A 17,499-nucleotide genomic window follows, 5' to 3' on the forward strand; every position below is an offset into this window, starting at 1 on the left:
GTTAACTGATTTATGAGGGACTTAGTTTCTTTCAATTGCTCTATATGGTGCGTAAACCCGTTAGTCAACATATTACACTTTACTTGACTAATGTTTAACTATTCCAGTCTCTCTTTGCACTGCTGTATCATTTTTAATCCTACTCTTTGTACAGCGTGAAATTTGTCATTTAACAATATACCCATCAATCCTAATGACGTGGATTCTAATTATCATCAATGGATGGTTGGTTTACAGTTGCCACGGGCAAGGAAATATGGATGGACTTGTGAAGATTAATCAGATAAGAGTATCACCAGGAATATATTACCATCACAGAGGCGACCTTGAAATTACGAGTACAACATGGAAATTGGTAACATATGCAAATCTGAAAACGTTAGATGACAAATTTCACGCTGTACAAAGAGTAGGATTAAAAATGATACATCAGTGCAAAGAGAGACTGGAACAGTTAAACATTAGTCAAGTAAAGTGTAATATGTTGACTAACGGGTTTACGCACCATATAGAGCAATTGAAAGAAATCAAGTCCCTCATAAATCAATTAACCAGACCAGTGAGAAGGCAAAAGAGATGAGTTATAAATTTTGTAGGGGAAATAAGTAAAATTTTATTTCGAACCTTAGATGAGGTAGATGCTGCATACTATAAAACGCACATCGATAATATGGAATAGAGATCTGAACAATTGTTAAAATTATCTAAAGAGCGAGTAGCAGTAGTCAGAGACACATTGTCTGGCTTGAATAAAACAGTAGATACAATGGCGACCAATGAGCAATTGCTCAAAAAAGGAATAAATAAGTTAGAAAATTTTATTAAATATTCTCTGTGGGCCACAGATTATGGCCTCAAGAAAATGGCTGGATTCATGACACTCAATGAATAACTCTTACAATTACAAATGTTATGTGTTGAAATATGTAGGGAATATGAAGGATTTGTAAGTGCAATAATTTATGCGCAAAAGGGTATTCTTGCACCTCATATTGTTAATCCAGTACAAATTGTCACGTATCTGAGAGAAATCCAACTTGACTTAAGAGAAGTCAAATTCCCGAGCCCCTTAATTGAAGAATGTGGATATATGTTATCGAAAATTATGGCTCTCGATGTATTCGTAACTAATGAAATATTGTGATATGTTATTAGTATACCACTTACTGAAAACAAAGTTTTTTAGTCCGTACAAAATGTTGCCAGTACCAATTAAATTAACTTCAGGTGCAGATCAACCTGAAAAGGAATACTTACTAGGAGATAGCTCTAAGAAACTATATGCTAAGTTATCATGGGATGAGCTAAATTGTAAAGATTTAGATGCACAAAGAAAGATAAGTGAGCAAACGTTTGGATTAATTTCCATGTACAATCAAGACGATTGTGGGGTAAAATTGTTACAAGTCAGTCATATACCAACTAATTGTGCCAAGAAAATGATTTCATTAGAAAGAAGTTTAAAGACTAGTTGAAGTACTAAAGAGTGGTTACATGTAATCGTTAAGGAGGAAGCCATGACAGTTCTGTGTAGCCCATATCCAGCAAACGTTATTAAATTAACTGGAATAGGTATATTAGCGTTTAAGAAAAATTGTAAAGGTTATGGATCACATGTGTATATCCAAGCAGACAAAGTAATACAGACAAAATATACAGGAAAGGGACGTAATCCCAAATTTGAATTTGAATCTAGATTGTTGTATGGAAATGGAAACAAAAATTAATGAATCAAAAATACAATCTCACTTACCACTAAAACACCTCACTTCCAATTTAGACGATTTAAGAGTAGTGGGCAAGAAATTGGAAGATATTGATAAATTCATAGATAAAGAACAACTGGAACTAGAGTGAGAATGTGTTACCAATTTGCATGTTGTACTCGTAATTTCAAGGTCGCCTCTGTGATGGTAATATATTCCTGGTGATACTCTTATCTGATTAATCTTCACAAGTCCATCCATATTTCCTTGCCCGTGGCAACTGTAAACCAACCATCCATTGATGATAATTAGAATCCACGTCATTAGGATTGATGCCATCCTGATGGGTCTGTAACAGAAATCTTGATGTTACCTGTCTAGCTTCTTCAGTAATATGGTTTTAATCTATTTGCATGCACATTCAATTCCTGTCGCCTTTTCGTCTTTATGATTATATTGGGCAGTTCCACTTTCACTATCTCATATGGGCCTCTGAACTGAGAATCTAACTTTTTTGATCTCCCACGTCGTATTATTTCGTCATGCAATAACACTCTGTCGCCTATTTGAAAAGCTCTCTGATGCTCTGTTTTGTCATAATGCACCTTGCCTATTTCTTTGGCCTCGCTTATTTTTTCTCTCACTACTCGTCGCGCTTCTTGCATCCTAGCTTTGACTTTGTATACATAATCGTCGTAATCATATCCTATTGTGTCTGTTTCCTTTTGCACATTCCTTGTACGTTCACTGTTCTTCCGAACATTAATTCAAACAGGGCATACCCTGTGTACTGCTGTGTGGTGTCGTATTAAATACAAAACAACTATACGATATCCACTTGTCCCAATCACTATGATCTTCCTTGATGATGTGCCTTAGATACTCCACTAAGCTCCTGTGTGTTCGTTCCAATGTTCCATTTGTCTGCAGATGAAATGCGGTCGTTTGTATCTTCTTTATCCTTAATAATTTGCATATTCTCTTGAACACTTGACTTAGAAAATTTGATCCTTGACCTGTCAATAATAGTGAAGGAATACTAAACTTCAAAATAACTTCTTCTATGAACTTCTCGGCTATTGTAACCGCATCTTGTCTCTCTGTTGGAATTGATTCTGTAAACTTGCTTAAATCGTCCTAAAACGTCAAAATATATCTGTTCCCTTCCATGGTTTTGTCTAATGGACCAATTACATCCATATAACGTTTATCAAACACTGTTTCTACCAAGTCCGTAATAACTAATGGCAGTTTTGTTTTTCCCTGCGTACATTTATTCCGTTAGCACTTATCACATGTTCTAATATTCTTTTCAATATCTTTTTTTCATTCCTTTCCATGTACCATATCTTTTTAAACGATCCAGTGTCCTATGTATTCCTTGATATCCACGTAATGGATTGTCATGTACTTCCTTCATAATGTCGGCCTTTTGTTCCTCGCTTAGCTCTGTGGTGTCTTCATTTAATTCCGTGTCCTCATTTATTCTTCTAACTGGCTCTTGTTTTTCGATTACCTGTGCATCTTCATCGCTGTACCTTATTCCGCTTAAGGCATCTGCATTGGCATTTAATCTTCCTGGCTTATATACAATCTCGTATGTATATTCTTCTAATTTTAATCTCAATTTTAAGAACCTGGATGATGGATCATTCACACTAAAAATCCATGTTAAAGGCTTGTGATCTGTTACTATTTCAAATTCTCTTCCATACACATATGGTCGAAATTGTTTCGTTGCCCATGCTAATGCTTAACATTTCAGCTCAGTGGCTGAATAATTTCCTTCTGCTTTATTTAATGTTCTGGAGGCGTACGGTAGGTCGCTTACAATGTTCCCTTGTGACAGTATTGCACCAAGTGCTATTCCACTTGCGTCTGTCGTAATAATAAAAGGTTTGTCGAAATCAGGATACTCCAGAATGGGAGGATTGATTAATCTTTCTTTAATTCTTCAAATGCTTCTTGCTGTGCCCTTCCCCATTCATGTTGTTCGTCATCCTTTAATAATTTATGTAAAGGTGCTGCAATTTCACTGAAATACTTTAGAAATTTGCGATAGTATGCAACGAGACCTAGATATCCTTTCAATTCCTTCTTTGTCTTTGGTACTGGGAATTTCTTTACTTTTTCTACATTCCGCTCATCTGGCTGTACTCCTTCATCTGTTATCTTATGCCCCAAAAATATGACTTCGGTTCTTAAAAATTCACATTTTTCTGGCTGTAACTTCAGCCTGTGTTCTCGTAATCTATCAAAAATCTCTCTTAATTTTTCATTATGTGCCGGCCGGAGTGGCCGAGCCGTTCTAGGCGCTACAGTCTGGAACCGCGCGACCGCTACGGTCGCAGGTTCGAATCCTGCCACGGGCATGGATGTGTGTGATGTCCTTAGGTTAGTTAGGTTTAAGTAGTTCTAGGGGACTGATGACCTCAGAAGTTAACTCCCATAGTGCTCAGAGCCATTTGAACCATTTTTTTCATTATGTTCTTTTAGCGAACTTCCATAACATGTTACGTTGTCTAAATACACTAAACTCTTGGTTCCTTGTAATCCTGATAACACTACGTTCATTAATCTCTGAAACGTACTAGGCGCTCCTTTTAAACCCATAGGCATTCTCTTATAGTGTTCATAATTAGCGCTGAACGCTGTTTTCTCCATGTCTTTGGGCTCCATTATTATCTCGTGATATCCGCTGGCTAAATCCAATGTCGAAAAGTACTTGGTTTTCCTAGCTGTTCTAATATTTCCGATGTATTCGGGATCGGGAATGCTTCCCCTACTGAAATCTCGTTTACTTTACGATAATCCGTCACGGTACCTACTTTCTTAGGGATTAATAGAATCGGCGCATTCCATTGACTTTGGCTTTCTACAATAATAACGTCTGCTAACATTTCTTCTATGTACTCTCGTAATGCTTCTTTCTGGGATTCTGGTATTCTATATGGTCTGACATTGATTACTTTTCCTGAATGCTCTGGCAGTATCGGAAGACTGTGTTCTCCGATCTCTGTAAATGATAACCTATCTCCTTTTAAATGGAAGACATCACAGTACTCACTAGACAGTTTTTTCGCTTCATATTTCTCTTCCTCATTTAAATGATCCACTCGTAATGGGTCTCTAACCTGTGCAGTACGATTCTTGTAATCCATTACCTATTCTGGCGTTTCGTTTACCCTCCTTACTGTTGCTTCCACATATAATGGTTCTGTGCTTAAGCATACAGAACTCACATCACATTTTACTTCATTGGTATTTAACATATTAATAATACATTTCCCTTGAATGTTTTTCACTATTGCTTCTGGAATGTACACACCTTTAAGTACTTCTTGTTTCGGTATTATTACATCTCCTCCCTCGGGAGGTTTTTTTTGTGTTCAGCTAATCTAATTATCATTACTCTTTCTTCCCTAGGTCCGATTATTTCCGTAAGTTTGCGTTGCGGGAGCTCCAGATCTGGTGTCCTTCTATGCTGTGACCTTAACGTGCCGTACTGTTTACCTCTTATCTGTCCGTCCACAGCTGATGCTCCCTTGAACTTACGTAATTCTGTTGTCAGCTCCATATCGTCCTGGTAACGTGCCCTTGGCCCTGCCTTGCTGTCCTTCTGCTTCTGTTACTAACGGAATGTCATGCCCATTCACTCTGTGTTGTCTCCTGTGGTAATCGATTATAGCTCTCTGCCGTTGTAGAAAATCTCTTCCTAATAGTCCATCATATGGAACATCTGTTCCCTTGCGTAATACATGGAAAGTCTGCTTACCCAACACTTTTCTGTTTAGTCTTAAATTCAATCCGCTATGCCCATTGTGTTCATTGTACCTTCTGTAACCCCTTTCAGTCTTTTTATTTCTCTATAATTCACAGGTATTTCCACGATTATTGCTTCTTCCTTGAACAGACTTATATGAGCATCTGTGTCGATTAAAAACTTTAACCTCGTACCGAATTCTTTGCAGTATATCGTAATTATTTCATTTTCTGCCTTGCAGTCTACTACCCACACTTTGGGCCATTTAACGGTGGTTACGTGCGACTGCTTCGGGTGCCACCTGCTTCATTTCCCGGCCATTCCCCTGGTTGTCTTCCACGGTTTTCTCCACCTTTAAACATTGTATGCCCATATTTATTACTGGGACTTCAACAGTCTTTTACCCTGTGTCTTCTCCTTCTACATTTTTAGTATATAATTATCTTCTCACATGGTGCATCCGTATGCCCAGGTTTATCACAGCAGTAACAATAATTTTGAAATTTACGCGTTTCTTGCACTTTGTTGGGTGGTGGTACCCACCTGACTTGCGTATTACTACGACAATGTTTGGATACATGTCCTATCTTTCCACACTGGTAACATTTCCTTAGTCTTGGTGTCTCGTGAATGAATGGAGCTAGCCGAGTCCTCGCCCATCCAAGTACACAGGATTTCGCCATATGCTACCATGTCGAGGATGTTAGCACCCCTTATCGGTGTATAGTAACAGATTTGAAAGTGTTGTGATGTAATAGCAGATGGTTAAGAATAACAAGAAACGGGTGATTTTTATGTATGATGGAGCTCCAGATAGACGGAGTTCGAAGCATTTTACGTGAATCAACTACGCTATCAACTTTAAAGTATGGTTCTAGAGTCTAGGATCAGTACCTGGAAGGTATTGGTAATAGAGAAGATAAACACATGCACTCCTAAGGCTACAACGTTCCGCACTTAAAACAGGCTATAACGTTAGATCGCTTGAGTTTCTTGCCTTATCAGTCATGTACAATGCAGCGCTGTTAATATTCCAATGTAAGAAATATATTTCCAGCGCATGACATACATCCTTCTTGTAGGTTTCTCTACGATAAACTATGGTATCGGACCGTAAAACGAGAAAACTACTTGCTTAAAACAGTGTCTCTGTGTGATATGTCGCGTCCCAGCACAGTTTTGTAGTGCAATAGGAACGTTGACGACAATCTGAGGGTTGTTCGGCTGTCCACCTTTGTTATCGGAGATGAGAGGGAGAAAGTTCTCCGAGGTAGAACTGGGTGGTTATTGGTTGCAGTGGTGATCTTTTAGGATTAATGGCAGGATGAGTATGCTGAAGAGTGAAGTATTTATTTAAGTAATTCATTTGTTATCTCTTTGATAACTTATAAAAGAGAAGCCAGTTCCTAACCTCTTCTTTAATAAATGTCAGACTCAGTTTATTCTTATCAACAGGCCACTCGCCTAAGCTTGCAAGACACAATTTCTATTTTGTAAATTATTCTTGTTAATTGCGAAACTACCAATGTTATCTACTCCTTGAGACAAAGACAGATTGCCAATGTTCAAAGCTATTCCCCCAGAATAGATAATGATTACATATCTCGCAGTTGATGTGCGTGTCACCAGATCTGATCACCGACTTCTCGCTGAGAATATTACTTCTGCATACTTGTGCTACTACTGCCTGGCGTAACTACACGGTGGCTCCTCAAAGCGGCCACTCGCTAGTCGATCGTACTACTGATCCCCCCGAATCCTCTCTCAGAATCTCTTGCTTATATACCGTTCTAAGTCGCGGCTGACCTATAAGATCCGTTCGGGATAGTTCCATTTGCTGGCTCCTTCAACACGTAAACACTTTAATGTTCGATTTCTCATATAGGTTTCCACTCGAAGTTACCACTTACGTATGCTGGAAAGCTTCCTTTAGCATCAGGGCTTGTGCCTCTTGGCGCAGTCTCAAATAGATCCATCACATGTTTAATCCGTGATCCGACTTGCTACTTGATGTCCCTACTTTACGTAACGTATGGTAAACTTCTGTTGACGTCCAACTGCGGTTCAAATAGTGTCTTAATGAGAGTGTATCGATCTTATGCATCTTACTTCTCTTCCCTTCACAAATATCCTCCACTATAGATTCCCAATTCTTAAACTCTGATACTTCTAATTTCATGAAGTTACAATTGTTCTCCTTTCATTTGATCTGGCAAGTATCGCTCGGTAATTTTTTTTGTCTTAGAAGTGGACAGATACACGCACAATATAGCTTTCCAGAGATGTATAGCGTCCACTGTCCACATCCGATCACAGTTCAGAAATTATACTATGCCCACATCGGTCCTATATAAAATGATTTTTAGTAACGAGAATACCTCTTACAAGGTAACATAAGCAATTTATGGGATACGACATATGTTGCGAATAGCTGTCCGATTTGCGCACGCGGGAAAGAGTGAGTGCGCCACATACGTTCAGTTTTCTGGAGCAGACACATAAATATGATCTCCTCCCAAGTTTAAGGAAAAATATAATATGTTATTTACATTTCATGAGCAGGAATGTGTGACTTAACACGAACCAAACCTAAAGTCATAGAGACTCCTCTTTTTCCATTGCAAACTATTCGAATTTCGTGTGGCAGGTTAATTAGTTTTGAAATATTGCAATCACTACGATGATTAACGAAAACGATAGGAAGGCGACGAACGGACTGTAAGATGCGAAAAAAATAATTTTTCATGGAATACTTTCTTTAAAATCGATTGAGATACACCACACACCAACCGGTGTGCATGCGCTGCCGTTACCGCAGTGTAGTGAGCCGGCCAGCAACACGTCAATATTCTTCACTCTGTTTCCAGCTGTCTCACGCTGTCATCCAGTGTCCGGGTAACCTGCTTCCACTACCGTGCGCACTCTAGTAAACTCGTCGTAGGCGGGACATTAAGCCCCCGTTCTTCTTCCTGTCTCCCTTCTGGCTGTAGTAGTTACTGCAAACGTTAGAGCAGATCGGTGTTCCCACAGGTCGGCGCGTGAAGCGCAGGAGTCGTCGGACAGGATGCCGCAGCTGCACGAGGCGGCGATCCGAGGCAGCGCGGAAGACGTGCGGAGACTGCTGGCAGCGGGCGCGCCGGTGGACGCGCGGAACGCGGCGGGCTGGACGGCGCTGCACTGCGCGGCGGCGCTGGGCCACGACCTGGTCGTGGCGGGTCTGCTGCGCGCCGGGGCCGACGTGGACGCGCGGGACCGCTGCGGGGACACGCCGCTGCACAAGGCGGCCTGGATGCGGCGCGTCTCGCCCGCCTGCTTGCTGGCGGCCGCACACGCACACCTCGACGCACCGGGAGCGTCCGGCGGCACACCGCTGCACTGCGCCGCGCAGCTGGGCCACGCGGAAGTGGTGCGCGCACTGCTGCAGCTCGGTGCCGACCCCACCGCCACCGACCACTCCGGCAAGACGCCGTTCGACCTGGCCAAACGCTACGGCAGAAGCGAAGTCGTCAACATCCTCACATAGTCACCGCGTTTCGCGTATTATACTGTGTTGAGTGGAGCTTTACACTGAGGCGACGAAAGTCAAGGGATACCTCCTAATTTCTCTTTTTCTTTTTTTTATTGTCAGTAGTGGACCACAGGCTGGAGTTTATTCTCGGTGTGTGATAGGTACTCACATGTTTATATCTCTTTATCTAACAATTTACTATACACTTTGTGAGGTAGCTGGACCCTCATCGGATCCTTTGGTCCTCTAATTAGGGACGTTCTTTCATTACAATATGAGTATTTGGTATTGTAGGGACCTTTTCTTAATTCGTTTAATGACTGCTACACAAACTTATGGCGGGTGTCAGTGGACCGAGGCCTGTGGCTCTTTGTACTTATGCAAGCGCTGGAGTTGAACAGTGCCTATTAGCCGGAGCTGCAGTATTTCGTCTCTTCAGTGGTTCACTTTGTTAAAGAGCTTTGTGGCATAGTCTGTTATTTTTTCGTGCAGGTATATCTCCTTTAGAACTTTGTTGTGTACATAGTTCCGCGTAGTCAGCGCGTACACAACTTTCCCACTAGAGCGCACCCCGCTAAGCACAACAGCGCAGGCGCAGCGCTCGTCCGCCTCCGCACTACGAGTTGGCGCTGCCTTAGAGACGGACCAAATTCTGCTTCCACCGATCCGCGTATTAATATGTAATGCAGCCAATGAGATTGCTGCTAACGTAGAACCTTTTCTCCTCGCGGATCACACTCGCGTAGTGATACCTGAACGTGTGAGGTATTATAACGAGTGTACAGACCCCCCGATTAGTCAGTCTGCATTTGTCTGCACTAGTCTGTACCAGTCTGCATTAGTCTGTACCAGTCTATAGTCAAGTTTCAGTCTGCACCTAATAAGATTATCATATTCCTGTACATAGCCATGAAGATAAATGTATAGACACTTCGTCAAGTATCAGATATATGTGAGAATAAGATTAATGTACCAAGACCAAAGGAACTTCAGATTGTCAATTGTAAATAGCATCCAGAATCAAGTTATGTAATGTCTATGCTTTTTATTAGTTTAATAAATGTGTGTGAAAATTAATCAAGTTCTGTTTAAAGTTGGTCACTGTCAGTCTGCTACTCTAAGCGTGCAAGTGGCATTTCTATCGTCTGACCTAACAGCAGAAGATAAACACGCCACGATAAGACCAAGAGACATATTGCTGACACTCGCCTACTTCGTTAGAGCGACAAGTCAAATAATCTGATAGTGTGTGTACCGAAGGTCTTACAGTACGCACACCACACAAGGCCTGTGGCTCTTTGTACTTATGCAAGCGCTGGAGTTGAATGGTGCCTATTAGCCGGAGCTGCAGTATTTCGTCTCTTCAGTGGTTCACTTTGTTAAAGAGCTTTGTGGCATAGTCTGTTATTTTTTCATGCGGGTATATCTCCTTTAGAACTTCGTGTAGCTCCCCGATTCTCGTCCATTGAGGAGTACCCAGCGAACACTTAGGCACAGGTTCTGTACTGGTTAGAGTGAACGTATTTGTTATCGCATGTGACTCGCCACGTTGCACAACGGTAGACGAGTTTTGACTGGACTGTCGATCTGCAGAGTTGGTACTTCTTCTTGGCGTTGAGATGAGTGCTGGTGAGGAATGGTATCGGCGTGTGTACCATCTTCATGGTGTCCTTCTTCGTTACTGTGTACGTGTGGTGAAGGTCAGGGACTTACCCTGAATGATCCACAGATACTTCGTCGAGTGTGACCAAGGGATAGTCTCTTCTTAGTAAAGAGCACTGCAGCAGTCTTCGTGGGGTTGATTGTTATCTTGTTGAACTGCACTCACTCTTCCATGATATCTGTTTGGCGTTGTGCTCTGTTTATTAGCTGGTCCTGTTTGCGGCCCGACATGACAAATGCAGTACCGTCGGCAGATAAACTGCAGGTCACCAGAGGATCGTTTGTAGGTCATTTATATGTACGCTGATCAGCAGTGGTGAGATAACAGATCCCTGTCGGATACCTGCTTCTGGTGTTTCCCTCGATGAACGTTTGCTGTCCACTGTAACGTAGTTTTTTCCTTGCAGAAAACTATCTTAACAGCTACACGTGACAGTCCGGTAAGGGTGTTTGACAATATAGTTTCGATATGAGATTGTCATGCCATACTGCGTCGTCCACCTTTACGATGTCAAAAAAGTTTTTGGTGACACTTAAATGGTATTGCACTGCTCATGACGCAACATTCTGAACATTTTTTGCTTTTTGTTAATCGGCTGTGATTCACAGTCACATAAAACCAATATATTTATTTGTCACTGTCGACGACGCAGTCTGTAGAACGTGACGAGTGATGACGTTTGGTTGAAGGATTCAGGGATTGGGACGGCTTAGGGGGTGTACTCGGAGAATGTCACGTTCGACCTCCATAGAAAGTGCCATGAGAGATGAGCTTCATTAGCAGACTGATTCAGCAGAGCATCGGTACGCCTCTTATATGGGTCATAGATATCAGCTTGTGTCGCCCCGTAGCAGTTGTATCAATTCAACATTGGAGTCGATTACTTCGGACATTGCTGTGTAGATTTCCAGGGAAAAAATGTGCTGTCAGTATGGATACGACATGCAGTTAAATTGTTCCAATGCAGATCAGTGATCGTTGTCTCATACTCATGACTAAAATTCTGGGGTGGGATTTGGGAAGGTTAATTCTTCATGCTTCTAGCCCATCTTCTTTCTTCTCCTTTTCTTGACGGTCTTCTCTTCTGCTCTTGCCGCATCTTCCCCTCTTCTCTCTTGTATTTTTTTCTTCTCTGGCCTGGTATATGTCAAAATGTATTAAAATACAAAATTTGTAGATTCGGTTTACCAGGATATTTGTTATATCAGGATATGATGTGTGGTCTGGTAATTATAGGATTTGCTGTGGCACAACTGCCAAAACACACCCTTTCAGCAGTTCGTTTCACGCATCCAATATCAAGTATACGCTTCCTGCCGAACAGCTCTTCCAAATTCTTGCTGCCCCTGTGTATGCCTGACGCCTGGTTCCGTTTTCACATTCCACTGACTCTGCTATCTACCTTTCTTAAAATTGTCTGCTACTGCAACAATATGAGTGGTAATTACACTCGCATCTCCGTTAACTCTTTCCGTCTTTTTCTGTCGCTTTTCCGCTGCCATATCTTCCGATGCTGGAAGTTCATACTACCTCTGGATCGTTGATCAGTTGTGGCGTTGTTTTGTGGTGAGTGTCAACCTCTCATGCTTACAATGTTAGTCTTTGTTAAACTCTACTCTGTAATAACGTAATCCTACATTTACATGTCGCCCTGCAATGGCCTTTACAATAGGCGTATAAACTCAACATAAATTTAAATTAGAACAAAAGGAATTAATATTAAACCGTAAAAAAACATGTTTCGGGTGTTGCATCCAAGTGGCAACATCAATTTCTTTATCCAAATCTTATAAGTTTCCTCAGTTTCATAGAGAAAGTACAGGTATGGAATAATGGTGATGCGTGATGTGGGAGATTAGTCATATCATGCGGTTGGTTACCCATCATTTTTTTCTTCACCTTATAATCTAAATCTACGAAAAGGTTAGTATGATGATGTTTAGTAATATAACTTTTTTTACGGGTTGACCTTTGCCTCTATAACGGCATTATAGTTTCCCATCAGTACTCTGTCTTTCCTGTTGGTCCCTGAAACCTTCGAAGCATAGGCGTTTTATGCTATCGACTAGATTCTTTCTTTTACTCGATAGGCATCTCAAAATTATTATCCGAATTATCATTCGAATACCTGTGATTGATTTACTGTACCATTATAAACTCTTCCTTACCTCTTTATCTTTTCTATAGCTATTTTTTTCCGGATGATATATGTGTCAATGTCCAGATAGCTACTCCATTTCTCCTTAATTATGTGTACAACTGTAATGGCCATGATGAACAAAGACGTATTAACGCCATACGAAAGTTAAAACATCACTGGCTTACTCCTCCTTACTCAACATCTCTCCCTCATATAACGAGTTATCTTTCTTCGAATCGCCCAACTTTTGTTCCTAGATGCTAATCCAAAAATACCGCTTACAGCCCTTCCTGTCACCTATTAACCATTGTCAAAGGATCCCATACCTTCGCCGAGTCCTATAAAAATGTCGGTATCTCATGCCCTTTACTATGAGCCCAAATATCTTTAATGGTTTGGTTGCATTCTGCTTACGGAACCTCGACCTACACCTTGCTCCATTTAAACTTTGTGGCTCTTTAAGTCCACCAGCAATGATGACAACATGCCCCGCCCTTCGATAGGAGAGTTTTCAACTTCAGCTTCGTAGACTACCTTTAGTGACGCGTTTACTACAGCTTTTAATCAATTCGTAATGGGGTCGTATAGCAACATGTTATTTCTGCAGTTCAGTATAACCCTTAACTTAAACAACCATGGATGTACACACTTTCTTCACTGTTCTTTGCGTTGTCTGCTTCATACTTTATGTCTCATATAGAGAGGATGAAATAGTTGTTCAGTACCATCATTTTTAATGGTACGTCTAAAGCTAACCGTCCCGTTTGTTTTCAAATTTTTAATGAACTCTTCATGATCAGAGACGTCACTTATTTGCTGTAATTTTTTGTTTCATCTATAAGTTCCTCGTCTTTGGGAACTGGTTAGTCTGTCCATGCATATCTTGGGTGTTTTTTTCCCTGTCCCTCCAGCCTCGATTTGTGTCCTCAACTGAATCAGAGATAAGTCGGTTAACTTGTTTAGCTCCGGAAACCAAGCTTCGCAGCAGACATATATCGACAACTTCGTCTCCTCTAACGTCAACTGCATGTCTAGCCTTTACGGGTGAAATTTGTTCATAATCAAGAGTGCACGTTAGCACTATGGCGTCATAATCCACTGAGTGGTATACATTTGTTTTTGTTTTCGATTGCACATGGGCTTATGTTTCAGTTGGGCGCGCATTATCTTCCTGAGCTTTGCTTTCATCAGCATCTGTGTCGAACATTTGCAACAAACAATGTAACAGATGAGCATCTTCAGGTCTTGTTACATTTATTGGTTGAATCCCAATCAATAGTATCCCAACATGTTAATTGTGACTTTCGACTTATCTGTTCCATCGTTGGTACTGTTTGCTTGTTTCCTCTACGATAATTGAGTCTATTTTATCTGTTTACCGCCAAATTCGCAATTTTCATTGGGTTGTGCATTCTCCTCCGGTTTCCCGCTTCCACAGCTGGTCAATTTTGACGTTTTCCTGAGTTAAGCGGTCTAATCTCGACCTCAGGTGTGGTTCGTTTCGCCTTTGATCACCTCGCGTGTTCAGATTCTGTTGCTCTTGCAACACCCGTAAGGATACTCGTGTTCAAATTGTTCAGATTACGGTGCTGGAAACCACTTGATCTGTTGTCACTCTACCGTTACCTTTCCTGTTATTATTACTTCTCTGGAACCTATTGTTATACCCACTGTCATTTCGTGGTAGGTTACAATTTGCTCCATTTCGACAGTAATTCCGCCATGGAGTCTGTCTTCCATTACTACCATTGTTCCTGTTTCTACACGTTTCCATTTCTCGACCTATCACTGTTACTTTCTCGTTGATTTCTACGTTTACAGGTATCATGCTCACGGTAAATGAAATCTAATTCACGGAGGATTCCTTTGAAAGCTTGCACTTTATCTCCTCCTTTTCCTACCAATGATTGTTGATACTGTAATGGGAGCACCGTAGTACAGAGATGTATGAATTCTCCACCGCTATACAGATTATCTAAGCACTGATTCTTCTTCACCATGTTCTCAAAGAATTTTTCTGGGTTTTCCTCTCCCGAATTTTCATATAATGCCATCTGAAGTTGCTCATATTTCATTCTGTTCTGTGCTCCAGTTGTGCACTAACCATATAGTGTTTGTTGTAATATACTACTGTTCCTTCCTGTCGTGCGTACATTACTCTATTCTCTATGTTGTACTGCCATCGTGTACTTCCGCTGTCAACCAGACGTGTGTTACATCGTCGCAACTATACACAGTTATGTGCTTCAAACTGCACCGTAAGTACTGGACTGTCTATCATGGGTAATGCTTCGTAACCTTGGTACATGCTGTTAATTTCAAAGTCTGTGTCCTGTCTCGCCAGTGGCACTGGACTATTGTACGGTATGTACTGTCCTATTCAGTGACCTTGTGCTACCTGATTGGACTACAATAGAGCTGCGTATTAATTTGTTGACACCTGTAAGTGTAAGTTACATTTTATGCCTGATGTATCGGACTCTGGTGTTCTCCACGGAGTTCTGTTCCTATCTGAGGTATCATTTGCCCCTGCGAAAGTCATGATTTCATGTGCTGCTTGTCAGTACTCATTATGTGCATCGAAGTACTTGATTTTTCGCACGTTTCTTCACTTTGCAAACCGCGCACCCACATTCGCATCTGTTAACTGCTTCGCGATCTCTTTCCGGGTTATTACCACATGCGGGTGATTTCTTTCTGTTCTTACCAGCTCTGTTGTGCGGACCTACGGTTGACTGTGGCGTCACGCTTGACCCTGAACACAAGCTATCATTGTCACTCTGACATTCAATACTCTGCGACAATTCTGATCTGAGCCGTTGGATTTGTTCTTTGTTCCCGATTCTACTGTAGGCGCCCCAATGGTCCTGGTCGCCTACTGTGGACTGGAAACCGAGCGGTGACCTCTCCAGTTGACAGGATGCTAGGAAATGACTGTGGACGCGTCAGAAACGCCAAAGAAACATTATTAATTCATGACGCCTTTATTCCTGCCGAGTACAATGTGGCCCACGTAACACAGGCTGGCTGAGCTTGGTGATATCAAAGACCTTCCCCGAGTCCTCGCTGACTCGGAGCAATGACACCAGCTCCGGGCCGCACCAGTCTTGCTATCGCAGCGCCGCGTGCTGTGATGTGGCGGTGGAATGCCCTTACTTCGGCCGCGCGTGGCTGGCGGCGGCCGGCTCGGCAGCGAACAGCAGGCCGGTGTACGTAGGAGGCTCCGAGTTGGAGTCCCGGCGCTGTCGGCACGAGAGGCGTTCTCGTAGTGTGGAGTGTACTCTATCCCACCCCGGCTTCTTCCCTGCTCCTCCTGGTGGCTCGTCTGCGGTGTACGTAAGGAACGTTCCTCTGCTGTTCTTTTAGCTTCGGTACCCGCACACCCTTTGTTACTGCTGGAGGAATGCGATAACGCATCCACTGCGCCCTTAAACGGCTTAATCCTACTCACATGAACTACTGACGACTTGGTTGGTAAGTGCAACTTTACGTTCACTGTAGACACTATTTCATTTACCTGATATGGTCCAGAATATTTCGTCAAAAACTTCTTCGTTTTACCCTTCGGAACTTAAGGATTAGCCAACAATACCCACTGATCAATTCTGTATTGCGGCAGTTTACCTGTTCTTTGCTCAGTACTCTCTTGTTTCCCCAAAGCTTTAGTATTAGCACGCCGTACCCTTTGCCAAATCTCTCTCAATTTCTTGGCGAAATACTTCACTGACTCATCCTGTGAACCTACCTGAGGTTTGAGCACATCAAATGGTGATGGCATTTTCCGACCATAAATTACCTCATACAGAGAGAGCCCCGTTCCTGTATGAACTTTCGCGTTGTATGCGCCTGTCAACAGTTTTAAATACACGTCCCAATCCGTGTGTTCTGAATTTACGTAATGACTAATCATCTTAACTAACGTCCTATGAACCCATTCTGTTTGTCCATTCGACTGAGGATGAAATGGGCTTGACAGCAATTTCTTAACTTTCAATAAACGGCATAACTGCTTCATCAGCTCCGACATAAAGTTACTACCCTGATCTGTAATTATAGTATCAGGCACACCATACATCAGCAACCACTTATTTACTAAGGCTTCCGCAACAGTGCTTGTCTTCTGATCTGGAATAGCTACCATTACCAGGTATCGTTAAAAATGATCTAATATTGTTAACACGTATCGATTACCCGCTTGGGTCTTGTTAAATGCTCCGATTACGTCTAATCCGATGAATGCGAACGGACGATCCGCTTCAGGTAGTCTCTGTAATTGAATTTTCTGATGACTTAAATCTGCTCTCTGTGCACACGGTATACAATTTTGCACATACTGCTCTACATCATTGGACGTGTCTTCCACCAAAACCTTTCAGCTATCCGTCTTTCAGTCGTTCTTTTACCACCATGACCCGACAATACATGGTCGTGCGCTTGTTTCAACACTTCTTCCCTCAGCGACTCCGGTAATACGACGCATAGTCCGCACTTCATCTTCCTGCAAAGCAACCCATCCTGCATTTCAAACTGCGGTTGCGTTTGGAACAATTGACACTCTCTGTCAGTGGCTTGCGCCTTTATCCACTCCTTCTCACTTATGCCCACAACTTGTACAGCTGCTATTTTTCTACTAAGAGCGTCTGCATTCGTATGTTTTACCCCTGGTTTGTGAATTACCTCTTAGTCAAATTCATTTAGTTTCAGTGTCCACCTCGTTAA

The 17,499-nt window shown here is 41.9% G+C and overlaps 1 protein-coding gene across 1 annotated transcript in view; it reads left to right on the plus strand.

Moving 5' to 3' along the window:
- The window catches only part of LOC126471023 (speckle-type POZ protein-like), a 100,752-nt gene extending 91,760 nt beyond the window's left edge, over positions 1-8,992 (plus strand). Inside the window, exon 3 of the mRNA XM_050099084.1 lies at positions 8,500-8,992. Within this exon, the coding sequence (XP_049955041.1) occupies positions 8,500-8,992 (493 nt within the window). The remainder of the gene's footprint in view (positions 1-8,499) is intronic.
- The last annotated feature ends 8,507 nt before the right edge of the window (positions 8,993-17,499 follow it).

Source organism: Schistocerca serialis, chromosome 3 (genome assembly GCF_023864345.2).
Source record: "Schistocerca serialis cubense isolate TAMUIC-IGC-003099 chromosome 3, iqSchSeri2.2, whole genome shotgun sequence".
NCBI classification, from domain to species: domain Eukaryota; kingdom Metazoa; phylum Arthropoda; class Insecta; order Orthoptera; family Acrididae; genus Schistocerca; species Schistocerca serialis.